The sequence below is a fragment of the Arctopsyche grandis genome, chromosome 9 (assembly GCF_051622035.1).
Source record: "Arctopsyche grandis isolate Sample6627 chromosome 9, ASM5162203v2, whole genome shotgun sequence".
Taxonomy (NCBI): Eukaryota; Metazoa; Arthropoda; class Insecta; order Trichoptera; family Hydropsychidae; genus Arctopsyche; species Arctopsyche grandis.
In genome coordinates this window covers 21,400,332-21,413,553 of record NC_135363.1, presented here as the reverse complement: position 1 = coordinate 21,413,553, position 13,222 = coordinate 21,400,332, and the positions used below count along the sequence as shown (strand labels likewise).

The 13,222-nt window shown below is 31.6% G+C and overlaps 1 protein-coding gene across 2 annotated transcripts; it reads left to right on the top strand.

Annotated features, from left to right (window-relative positions):
• Window positions 1-1,109: 1,109 nt before the first annotated feature.
• On the top strand, window positions 1,110-13,170 carry LOC143916733 (very long chain fatty acid elongase 4-like). Of its 2 annotated transcripts, none has more exons than XM_077437963.1 (6): window positions 1,110-1,218; window positions 11,471-11,739; window positions 11,858-12,029; window positions 12,118-12,245; window positions 12,329-12,478; window positions 12,566-12,874. In XM_077437963.1, the coding sequence occupies exons 1-6, from the start codon at window positions 1,140-1,142 to the stop codon at window positions 12,662-12,664; spliced, it is 897 nt and encodes a 298-aa protein (XP_077294089.1). In that variant the 5' UTR covers window positions 1,110-1,139; the 3' UTR covers window positions 12,665-12,874. The 2 variants fall into 2 exon arrangements, with proteins under 2 accessions (XP_077294089.1, XP_077294090.1); XM_077437964.1 differs by lacking the exon at window positions 1,110-1,218 and adding an exon at window positions 11,229-11,318 and having other exon boundaries at window positions 12,566-13,170.
• Window positions 13,171-13,222: the final 52 nt, after the last annotated feature.

Sequence of the window (13,222 nt, the reverse complement as noted above, 5' to 3'; positions counted from 1 at the left end):
GTATTATTATTATTATTATATAAGTTTTTTGACTGGTATTCGTCCTTATTAGTTGAAAAAAACCGTTTCTCGCTCAATAAAAGCCCGCATGGCCACCACTGTCTTACGCAGATAAGTTCAGTCATAGTTCTCTATCGTTATTACTTTATTTTAAGCATACATACATACCTATATAAAATTAAATTAAAATTAACAACTTAGATTACTCAAATGATACTTTTGTATTTATTTTTTTAATATTTAATTTACCCACAATTGCGCAGTACTGTTATAACAAAAACTGTGCAAACATTTCTTAAAACTTTACACAGTTTGCAACGGACAAATGTTTGCAATGTAAACAAAACTCATTTCGCATCATTGTATACATGTAATATTTGTACTATTTTTTTGTTTCTTAGATTCAATGTGCGGAAAACATACATATGTATATATGTATTTATAAGAACAAATATAACCAGAGAGATGTAATAAGAATAGAGGGGCCCTTACGAATAAATAATTGTTGTCAATTTTACGCGGTACGTCTATATAAATACGCTACATCCAATCGGATCAATTTACTTATACAAATGTATCCCATGTTATTTATTGTGTCTTTTTGAATGTATTGTGCAATTTTTACCGATGCTTGCCCATCTTGCGAGAAATATAAACAAACAGAGAAGTTTTTATCGGACATATGTCGAGCACCAAGCGTCAAATACGACTGTTGCTAAAATTATTTAGATCTGTCCGTGGACAGAATGTCACTTGACAACAAAAGAACACTTAAAGCTACTTCTATTAATATTACATTTCTCTGAATATAACAATATTGTAACATGCTAAATGTAGTCGCACCTTCATAGATTGTATGTACATACATATAACGTCTTATAAACTTTTTGTATTTTTATATTTTTTTAACCGTGACGAAAGCACTTCTTTACTTTCCAATTGAAGCTTTTTATACATTTCACGCTCAATCAGCTCATTTAACGTAGTTGCTTTCTGCCCATTTATTGTCCATTACAAATTTAAATTTAAATTTGAGATAATAAAACAAGAGTGAAGGGTGAACCGGTGGAATTCGATTCGAGAAATTTAATTTGAACCAATTTCATTGCAGATTATCGGAGAAAGGTGCAGTTTGAAGGATGACTTCTTTAATAAATTCTACGCAGACTGTTATTCAAACCACATACGATTATTACTTGTGGACTCTATCATTGTCGGGTATGTATCAATTTAACTATTCATGTCTTTTTACTCTATCTACATTTATACGTAGTAACAATAGATGAAGTTTTGTGATCATGCGAAAATTCGAACTCGAGATTTTGACTGATTCGAACTCAAAATCGATTACTGATCATGTTTTCATGATCTAGTTTTGTATAGGATATACTTTGCTCCCAATTCGAATTGAGTTCAACGCGCGCATTGACACAAAAAATTGGCAATGTGTACTCATTTCATATAAATAATTGATGCATGTTTATGCAAAATATTATCACAGGTATAAAAAAATTGTTACAATAATCAACTTTAAGACAGGGTTTCCCAAACTTTTTCTGCAATGGAACACTTGGCAAACCCGGAAATTTTAACGGAACACGGTAATTCCCAGGGCCGCCGAGAGGAATCTCGGGTCCTGGAAAATTAATTTCAGACAAACTAAAAATAGATATACAAATTAATATGCGAAAAATACATCAAAACTATTAGAAAAATACTAATAAATAACTTTTATATAATATAAACATAAAAATATTAATAAATAAAACACTTAATGACTTAAAAGTCCTTGAATTGCATATCTTCTTGATATCAGACACAATATTGGTAAGTTGCATTTTACATAATATCTGGTGTGGCGTCGAGCCTGTCTCTGCACTTTGACTTCATTGCAGCATAATAATAAAATCCCGCTTCGCATAAATAGGTTGTAGAAAACGGAAGTAAAACAATAATAGCTTATTTTGAAAAATTTGGGTTCTCTTCTGACAAACTCACCAAGAAATCATTTAAAGGCTGATATTTGTATATTTGTTTCAAATCAGTCACTAATTAAATCAACTAGATTTTCATATTCACTTGCGCTTAAGCCTACTGGTTTAGTTATCACGGAAAATGGATTCCGAACCCAGGAATCGTCCTTACTAGTTTTCGAAAAATATTGCAAGAGTTGTTTTCAAGTTACATATGTAGTAGGTGTTATAAAAATACTTTGGAAACTTCTTCGTCCACTTTAAAATTTTGTTCATTCAAACATTCATGTAAGTCAGGAAAACTATCAAAATTATTAGATTCAACTAGATGAAATCCAAAATTGTATTTTGTTATCAAAAGATGCAATTTTATCTCTTGTATTAAAAGTTGTAATACTTTTTCCTTGTAATGATAAGTTAACTTCATTGCACTTGGTAAAAATATCTGCCAGATATGTAAGTTTAATCAACCGCGAAGGATTTGTTAAAACTTTTGCCCGGATTATTTTGTTTTGTTGGATGATTCAATATGAAGTAGGAGATATTTAAGTGTTGCAGTGTATGAAACCTTTCCAAATTGTCGCGGAACACCTATTCAGGTACAGCGGAACATTGGTGTTCCGCGTAACATATGTTACTCGTAGTTTGGGAAATACTGCTGTATAGGATAATATGGAGAAATTATAAATGATTATATGTTTGTATGAAAATTCACAACCCAACTTTCACACAAGTATATGATTATACCATATTTCTTGTAATAAAAATCTTGCGGTGTATCACTTCCATTCACCATATTTTTTCTAACTGGTTACCCCAATTTAAAATTGGCAATGAAATGTGATAGCAACAATAAAGAATATAAACATGTTGTGATATCGATTGTATATTTCTGATGATGATGCAAAACAGTAATAGCATTGATATTTTTATTGATTGGTTGAAAAAAATGTACATTTTAATTAGACTGAGCAACAAAAAAAAATACCAGAGCGGAGACTAACCAATCTTTACTAAATATGACCCACTGAATTCGAATATGATATTGATTTTTGTTGGTTAGTGATCGTTTACGAGATATGAGCGTTTAAAAAAATGTGCGATTTTTACAGTTTCTTGGCTTTTGCGGTCTTTAACTTAACGTATACACAACGAAAGCATTTAAATTACAATTACCGCTCGAGTTAGTACGTTTAGATAAAAACAAAAAATATTGAGATAGAAAACTAATCCTTATAAACGAGGTAAAATAAAAAAAATTCCAAATAAATGCAAAATAGCATGGAGAAAAAATCCGTAAAAAAAATATATTTTTGACTTTTAAAATTAATTAGAAGTATTTTAAAGCAATGAAATATCACAATCAATAGGAAAAATATCTGACTATTGATTTCAATACTCACTTTGAGCACAACAATACTAGATTTTGAGTTAAAGACCGCAAAAGCCAAAGAACTGTTAAAATCGCGCATTTTTTTAAACGCTCATATCTCGTAAACGATCACCAACCAACAAAAATCATTATCATATTCAAATTCAATGGGTCAATGTTAGTAAAGATTGGCTAGTATCCGCTCTGGTAACTCAAAAACGTGATTTTTTGTTGCTCAGTGTTTTAATTACTTTTTGCGATTTAATTTCGACATTTGTACAAACAATTTCAAAGTTACAAAACATATGTATATTCCGACATATTACATTATATTGATGTAATAAACATTTTTTTTAGAAAATTTTATAACTCAAATGTGGTGTCACGACGCCGTTGAGTGTAAAGTCCGTGAGTGATTTGTCGCGGAACCCTCAAATGTATGTAAAACATGACGATATATGTTATTATCTATAATATATGTGGATGAAAGTAAGAGTTCAAATGAAAATAAATTAAAACCCACATATAAATAGGCAAAATCATCCGAATCCAATATTTTATATTAGATTTCATATACATAATATACTTATACGTAATGAGTATGCATAACAATCAGGAAATAGTGAATACGTTAACGAATTGTTTGATTTTTTATGTTAGCCAAATATCATACGTGAATAAAGAATCATGATCAATGTAAGTTTCCTCTAGTGAAAGTGTTATTTTATTTATTTTTTATTTTTATTTTATTTTATATACGGCCGCAAGGACCATTGAACAATAATAATATAGAATATACATAATAATAATACATAGAACAATAAAACAAAAAAACACAATATTAATATAAGAAAAGAAAAGAAAAAATATGGGTTTTAAAACTAATTATGAGTTTAAACAATAAAATAAAATGCATTTAGCATTTGTATAAATTAGAAAAATGATGATGTAACAATTTTTTTAAACTATATTTACTAATATTAAAAAAATCAATTTGTCTAAATTATACAAAATTTATTTAATTTAATACAAAGATGCCAAATAATTCTTGTGATTTGTCCTGAATATTTGTTATCATAAAATTTATAATAAAGCTCCAATGAAAAAATCTCTCTCAGACTTCTTCCCTTCGAACTAACAAACAAAACAAAGGCATACTTTGAATAGTTTTCCATCCAACTACAGTAATACTTCTAGTCAGAGCAATATATCAGCTGACATTTTGATATAACGAGTTGAAGGCCTGAAGGGCAAATTACATACATGTTTATGAATATTTTTGGGAGTGGCTATTTGCATCAGCTCGAATTCGAGGTATTACGGAACCATACATACGGTATTTACGAGATTACAAGAACTGGACCGATAATGAACAGACCAGCAAAGATTCCGGCGTACTTAAGAGGACATTGGCCGCCACTTTCACTGCCACAAGTTTAAGGTTGGCCGTAGTGTGGCGCAAGTTACGTTCACCGGCTTCGTCGTCTGCACATTCGGTCGATCGCTCTCTTATACTGTTGCATTTATATAACTCATATACTGACAACTGACAAAAAAAATAGCTTGTTGGATAAAAGTATGTACAAAAAAAAAGAGAGAAAGCCAACGAGCACCCAGCGCGAATCTGCAAACGTGCGACCTTTGCATGTGTCGTACTAGTATCGCAGATTATCGATCAAAATTTCAATCAGAATATCAATTTAAAAATCGAAAGTATCAATTGCCAATCAAAATCACATATGTAGATGTGTAAACTTTCATTTTTATATTGTATGATACTGATTTAGTTTACTTTACCTTGAACTAGTTAAAACTCATTTACGACAGATAACTAGGGTACGCTAACAATATACATATGTACAAGAATATGGTGATATGTGATAAGATTTTAGAATCTAATATATTTTTATAAAAATGCATTTTGTTTGTTTGAAAAAGATTTTTGTTTATTTGTTTATCCATTTATTCTGAAAATCTGCATATAGTTTTCAATTTAAATTCACCAAATTTGGTATTCACATATGTTCATATTGTCGTAGACATAAAAAATGCCGCACTCGACTATTTTTGCATTTTTTTTAAATTATATTCGGTATTGTAATTTTCAAAGAATTCTTGAATGGGGGGTTTGAAGGTTTATCATTAAACTTCAATTTAAACAAAAAAAATATATAAACAATCGAAACAGAATTCTGAGAAAAAACTCAAATTATGTAGTACTATGCAGTCATGCGGCATTTTTTATGTCTACGACTGTATGTACATATGTTATCTCATAGAATAATATGTACTTCAACTGTAAACTATTTTCGAAAGATGATGGAGCCCGAAAAGATTATGTTTATTACTTTTTTACAAGCTTTTTTTTACTTTCGCTAGCCAGAGTGACGCCGGGCAGTATATTATATAACTTGTGTAATATAAATAACAACAGACTGGTATATTATATAACTTGTGTATAAACAAAAGAAATCAGAAACAACAGTATGTGAAAAACAGATAAGTAAAAGCTTTACGCATTTACAGGAACATCTAATATCCTATGTAATTTTAAAAGAGACTTTCTATGTATGTACATTTTTATGTAAGTTTTGGTTCGTACAATCCGTGACGCTATTGACAAAATCATTTTTTTTCTTGATATGACGACGATATCGATATCGATTTCGATTCCGTTTTAGATTTCCATTCTTTTTTCAGCTCCGGATCTGGATTCCTTTTTCAGTTCCGGATCCCGATTCCATTTTCAGTTCCGGATCCGGAACTCTATTTCAGTTCCAGTTTCGATTTCAGTTCCGATTCCCGGTTACAATTTCAATGCCGATTCCTCTATATTGTTGCGTAGGGTTAGGTGGAGGATCCAAGTAAAAGGCCAAAGTCGTGTCATAGCATTTATTGATGGTTAAGGAGATACACACACTGGCAGTGCTCAGTCCAGAATGTCTTAATATCGCCTAAGTACCGCCTTATAAGGGGTAGATCTCTCAGGACATCTTCGACGTCTAATTTGTTTACCTATTATTATGGTCACGTACTCGAATGTGCAGTCCCACGCTTTGGCGTTGTTAGTTCTAAGAACTCCACGGGAATGCGACCGAGAACCGCTATCGCCGCTAAGTGCAATCATTGTTTAGCCGACAGCACTTAGGCTAGAGATAATCCTTGAAACCAATTATAACGGTCGCACAGTATCAGGGATGCGCCTCGGCCTAATCCGATTGGCGGCGGCTCTTTTTAGTATACGTTACAATATTATATACTAGTGGTTTTACCCGGCTTCGCTCGGTATTTATTGTATAAACAGATTAAACATGATTAATCTTATAGTAAAAATTTATTTGTTTTTTACTAAAGGTCTCAAATTAAAGAATAGAATTGACAGCCAATCATAAATAATGTTTTTTTTATATATATCTAAGTGAACTTGAACTGAAAAAATAATCCTAATCCGGAACTGAAACAGGAATCCGGATCCGGAACTGGAACTGAAAAAGGATTCCGGATCCGTAACTGAAACAAAAATCGAGATCCGGAACTGAAACAGTAATCAGAACCCGGAATTGAAAAAGGCATTCAGATTCGGAACAAACATCTATCGGGATCCGGAACTAAAACAGTAATCGGAACCCGGAATTGAAAAAGGCATCCCGATTCGGAACAAACAGCTATCGGGATCCGGAACTGAAACAATAATCGGGACCCGGAACTGAAACAGTAATCGAAATCCGGAATTGAAAAAGGCATTCGGATTCGGAATTGAACCAGTAATTGGTATCCGGAACTGAAACAGTAATTGGGATCCGAAACTGAAACAGTAATCGGGATCTGAAACTGAAACAAATCGGGATCCGGAACTGAAACAGTAATCGGGAACTGAAACAGTAATCGGGATCTGAAAGTTACCAACCAATACAATACATACTTACAAAGTCTCTTTCGAAATTATATATTAGATTAAAAAAAAACCATTCGTTTCTGATTAGCTGTCGTTATTTTTTTTTTGATTCTTTGAAAAAAAAAAACAAATTAATTTTTACTATTATGTAGATTTGTCATCTTTAAACGGTTTATATTATAAAGACCGAGCGAAGCCGGGTAAAACCACTAGTTTCTAATAAATAAAGATAAGTGGAGTCTAAAAAAAGAGATACTGAAGGGATAACATAAAAATAATAGATATGTATATACGGAAATATTTTGAAAATCAATCCATAAAAATGGAACATAATATATTATAGAGTTTTAAATTATTATTTTAAATATATTGTTAACAATAAAACAAATGAAACAGATAAGGCAGATAAAATGATCTTTTATAAGAAAAATAGACTTTCATAATCTTCGAAAACAACAATTTTATTTTAAACCCCGAAAATAAAATTGATAATAAAAAAATTGTTATTTTTTAATTTAAATTTACAATAGAGCAAATATTTAATATATTTATGGGCCCTGTAGTATATCAGGGCCCGGTCTCCGTGACGAGCCAGAATGTTAAATTACAGAAAACGCAAATATCGGAAGGCAAAGATCGAAAACCGAAAGATCTTAAGTCGAAAGAGAAAAAAAATAGGGTGCATGGTAAACGGTACATACTCGCTTAATTTGCGCGAGCAGGATACAACAGGAACAAGAGGAACAGGCTTTTCCTCCCGTATTAATGTGCGCGCGCAGAATACGGGAGGAAAAGTCTGTTCCTCTTGTTCCTGTTATACCCTGCTCGTGCAAATTAAGTGACCATGCACCCTTTTTTTTTTTTGATCTTTCGACTTAAGATCTTTCGATTTTCGATCTTTGCCTTCCGATATTTGTGTTTTCTGTAATTTAACATTCTGGCTCGTCACGTAGACCCATCAGGGCCATATGTATGGGCTCTAATATAGTACTTGTTATCCAACAAAATTGAAATAATTTTATAGATATAATTAATCAGCAATTAAGTACGAATATACAGACATGTACATAGGTGAATCAATCACTACAAATTAGGCTGAATTTTCAAGAGGAAATTGATTTCAACTTTCTAAAGTTCGATGAGTGGCACTTATTGTTTAACTTTATAGCAGAATGGTAAATCATTATTGATTGTAATTATTACCATTAGGTTCTGTCGGTTAAAAACTCGCATACATCGCTATTTGCTTAATAATGATTGATTGGTATAATCTATAGTAAAACATGCCATTTTAACACTTGTAGAAATTTATAAAACACGTGTGAAACGAGAAAAAATCAATGTACATTTCAATATGGGCAAACTTTCACTAAAGTACTTATGTGTACATACACAAAAATTTACAATGTAGTCAAGGAAAAATATATTACATTTCATCTTGTTTTATAATATGTATGTATGTATATGTATGTTTTTTTTTTTATTTTTAAATGCTTTTTATTATTACGAAATTATGTTCACAATACATCTTATATCTATTTTAATAGCTACTGATCTACTGATCATTTTCTATTTTACAATTTAATTTAATTTGGTTAGTAATCATAGTATTATATTATTCTAATGTTAATCTACAGCATAATAGGAAAAAGAGCTCAAAAACCTATTCACAATACATGTATATGTATTTAGTATGTACGTATTTCATACAAAACTGGTCGACAATTCAATACTGAAAATATTATGGTGACTTCAATATCAACGATGTACATACAATATAGTACATACATAGCTCGTTCAGAAAAATATTTATATTTGATATTTTGAGTTACCTTTCTTCTATCCTCAACAGCGATTTCTCTCGTGAAGAAAGATGCGCGAGACGATTTTTTGACTCACGATTCGTACCTGTATACATACATATATGTATATTGCTTTTCAATGAAAAAAAATGGAACCTGTTCTAGAGGCCCATCGATCGGAAGAAAAAGTTGTCGGTAATTTAAGTTTGACCCATTTTTACCGCCCAAAATTTTTCTCTCGAACTTAATTATTCATGCTATCAGCAATTCATGCGTCCAGTCAATCTTTTAATAACCAAAAATTCTGAAATGCTTATGCATGATGTTATTTAATAGTCTACAAATGTCAAGAGATGAAAGCGAGAAAGGTCATTCAATTTGTATCTCACACATCATCACCCACTCAATACACTTTCTAGTGGATTGTGGATGTTAATCTATAAATCACTTTTCAAAAGTGTATCCTTATATGTTATACACCGGTCTCCATCACGGGCCCGAATGTGAAACGCCCGAAAACGCAAATATCGGAAGGCAAAGATCGAAAATCGAAAAATCAAAAAAAAGGGTGCATGGTAAACGGTACATACTTACTTAATTTGCGCGAGCAGGATACAACAAGAACAAGAGGAACAGGCTTTTCCTCCCGTATTAATGTGCACGCGCATTGCATTTTGCAAACTCTCCCGATGTTTCACGCAAAAAATACTCCCATATTGACGTACTATTTTTGAGAGTTTGGCTATATTCTACATGGTTGACGGATGTTTACCAACTTTTATACATAGCTTGTTAAAAATTTAGTTCAATAAATTAAATAATTTCTTAGAAACACACAAAAAACCTTGATTCTCTAAATTAAAAGTACTACTGTAGATTTAGGAAAAAATATTGGGGTATAATATTAATAATTTCTATTACATGTAAGAAATTTTTAAAATACACTGACTCAAAATAAACACACAGAAACACAGACACACACACATTTTTTTCTAGATCACGTAAACGTGATCAGTGGTCGATTCTGAGTTCGAATCAGTTAAAATATGCTTCAAATATCATTGCGGTTGAGCATAATATCTGCGACACAATACAGGCCGTTCATACCATTTCGTGGAAACGGCAACCCAGCGTCGAAACGGGTGGCAAACAAATGTACTATGACTTTCATAGCTCATCCCACCATTGTTCATTATATAATGTTGTTTTATGTTTTTTTCCATATTATTTTTGTAAAAATAATATATCTTTAAAGAAATTTCTGCCGGCACCGTAATCCCGGTATTCAAACTAGTTTCAGCACCGGGATTCACGGTACCAGAAAACACCGGGATCCCGGTGCCCGGTATCCCGGGATTGGAAGCCTTAATGAATACACAGGGCCGCGCTTACCATGTATACAAATGTGAGCAACGCACACAGGCGGCCGGAAGAAATGAGACATCGTACTTTTTAAAATGCATTTAGGTTGTCTTGTTGTATACATGTTGATTGCTGTTGCAAGTTAAAATTTGTAATACACTCGAATTCAGGGAAATAACGGGATAGCAGGTATAGCTTCGATCCGCATAGAGCTAGCTTTTTTATGTTCTATTATCTTTGCGACGGCCAGATGTTGTTGAAAACTTTAATGATGTTGAGTATTAGTTGGTCATGTATGTCCTAGATGTGGGATTGGGGGTAAAAACACTATATCTTCATGAATGCACTTGAAAACGTTATCGTCTGGTCCTATTCAGAACTAAACGTTTTGGTTCTCTGTCTGTTTTTCTGGTTAATTTTTATTGTGATTAAAATTTTCAACACTAAATTTCTCTCACAATATTTATCTCAAGGTAAGGTTTTTGCACTACTCACATTTTTTTTATTTTTTTTTATTAATATGATTTATACAAATGCTGATAAAATTAAAGAGCGGCCGATTTTAAGTTTGCACGCAGGCGGCCGAACTCCTAGGCGCTGCCCTATGCATGCATATGTATGTATATATTGATTTTTGATCACTCGATATTATGTATGATAAAAAAAAGTGTTTTATACATATGTTTATTTTAGTTTTGATGGAATTACATTATTTTTTTTTTCTATTCATGTCTGTCTGCTTTAATCTACATAGATTTTAAGCACCTTTCTGATTTCTCTGTTTTTTTTAAATGAAAGGAAAACAATTTGCAAAATTTGTTCTATCACGAAGAACTCGTTCACGATGCATCGTGACACTTGTGATAATTCAGATCGTTGTGCTTGCCAGACGGAAAATGAAGATCGTTCACTATGTACTAAAATTACATTTACGTGTGCAGACCTTGACGTTTTTGTTCCATTACAATTAACATTAAAACATCACTTTCATTAGTGAAACTCTTTCGTTTTCCATAAGATGAAAATCATGTTTGTTTAATGAGATTAACGCGATTGTTGCTTACAGATGACCGAACTAAAGGATGGCTGCTGGTAGACTCTCCTATACCGACACTGTTTTACACATTGATATATTTGGCAATCGTATATACCGGACCTCGTCTCATGAAAAATAGACCTGCCTTCAAGCTAACATGGCTGCTGGTGCCCTACAACTTATCCATGGCTGCACTCAATTGTTACATTGCTGTTCAACTGTTGACGGCTTCATGGCGTCTGCGGTACAGTTACATTTGTGAACCTTGCCGACAACGATATGATCCAGATGAAATCCAGGTAATGCACAAATTAATAATAAAGATTTTGTTTTTATAACATAATATTTCAACTACGAAAACATAAGAAATGTTCATTATTAATATTAATTTGAAAACAACTTAATGTGTAATTTTAGATAGCAAACGCAGTTTGGTGGTATTACTTCTCAAAGTTACTTGAGTTTTGCGATACTTTCTTCTTCATCCTTCGCAAGAAAGATGAACAACTAACATTCTTGCATGTTTACCATCATTCTACGATGTTCTCCTTTTGGTGGATTGGAATCAAATGGGTGCCAAGTGGCTCAAGTGAGAATACTATATATATAATTATAATAAACAAATCTTATTTATGCAATCTATCCATGCTGACCATAATTTTATTTGAAATAATTAGCCTTCTTGCCTGCCATGGGTAACAGTACAATTCATGTGTTGATGTACACTTACTACGGACTCTCTGTCTTCGGACCAAAAGTTAGCAAATTCTTATGGTGGAAGAAATACTTGACGATCCTTCAATTGGTAAAATAAATCACAGATATTAAACACCGTTTGATATTATAGTAAGTGAATGTAATTTTTAATATAATGCATTGTCATTACAGATCCAATTCACAACTGCTCTTGTTCTCGGTGTCAATGGATTACGTACCGGTTGCGAATTCCCGTTGTGGATGCACTACACTCTTATTTTCTACATGATTTCCTTCATCGTACTGTTCGGAAAATTCTATTTGAGAGCTTACATGGAACATGTAAGTTTAAAATTTAAACACATAAAAACATTTTTAAAAATAGTTTATTCAAAATTATATTTTATATCATGTAATGTTAAATTACAGGGAGGAAAAGCATTAGAAGTTAGGTATGGCCAAACTTATGAACAAGAAGATAAGCGCATGACTGAAGAATATTATTACAACAAGAATAAGGTCGAATAAATCTAAACCATAACTTATATATGTATATATCAAGTACGACAAAATAAAAGTCGACTTATAAAAATATAATGCTGACATCAAATTAGTTTACAATAAATGAAGATATTTTTAAATGTATTTCTCTAAGATTAAAAATGTATTTTTATAAGAAATATATAAAAGGTAACATTGAATATGTATGTCTATTCAATATACTATAAATATAACACGAAACAACAAATAAAATAATATGATATATGTATTTTTGTAATTACTTAAGAATCAAGTCAAAGTGCATCACTTTACGTCTTGCTCAATATAATAAAAATAAATATATATATGGTTTTACGATAAAAAAATATATTTTCGACAAAAATGTAATGTTTATGTGTTATTTACATATTTAAGAGTTATTTTGTATTACTTATTGTCACAACACATACGTAAAACAGCAGTTTTGTATATATACAAAAATTTTATATTACATATTTCTTAATTTGTCATAGATTTATTTAAAATACGATTACATAAAATAAAAATACTGCAGTTTTACGTTCACGCTGTAACTTGTTACATTAG

Bases quoted from the DNA above. Each gene is read 5' to 3' on its own strand.
- LOC143916733 (XM_077437963.1), top strand. From the start codon at position 1,140: ATGACTTCTTTAATAAATTCTACGCAGACTGTTATTCAAACCACATAC. The intron at 11,740-11,857 runs GTAATGCACAAA...GTGTAATTTTAG, and splicing joins ATGATCCAGATGAAATCCAG to ATAGCAAACGCAGTTTGGTG. The intron at 12,246-12,328 runs GTAAAATAAATC...TTGTCATTACAG, and splicing joins ACTTGACGATCCTTCAATTG to ATCCAATTCACAACTGCTCT.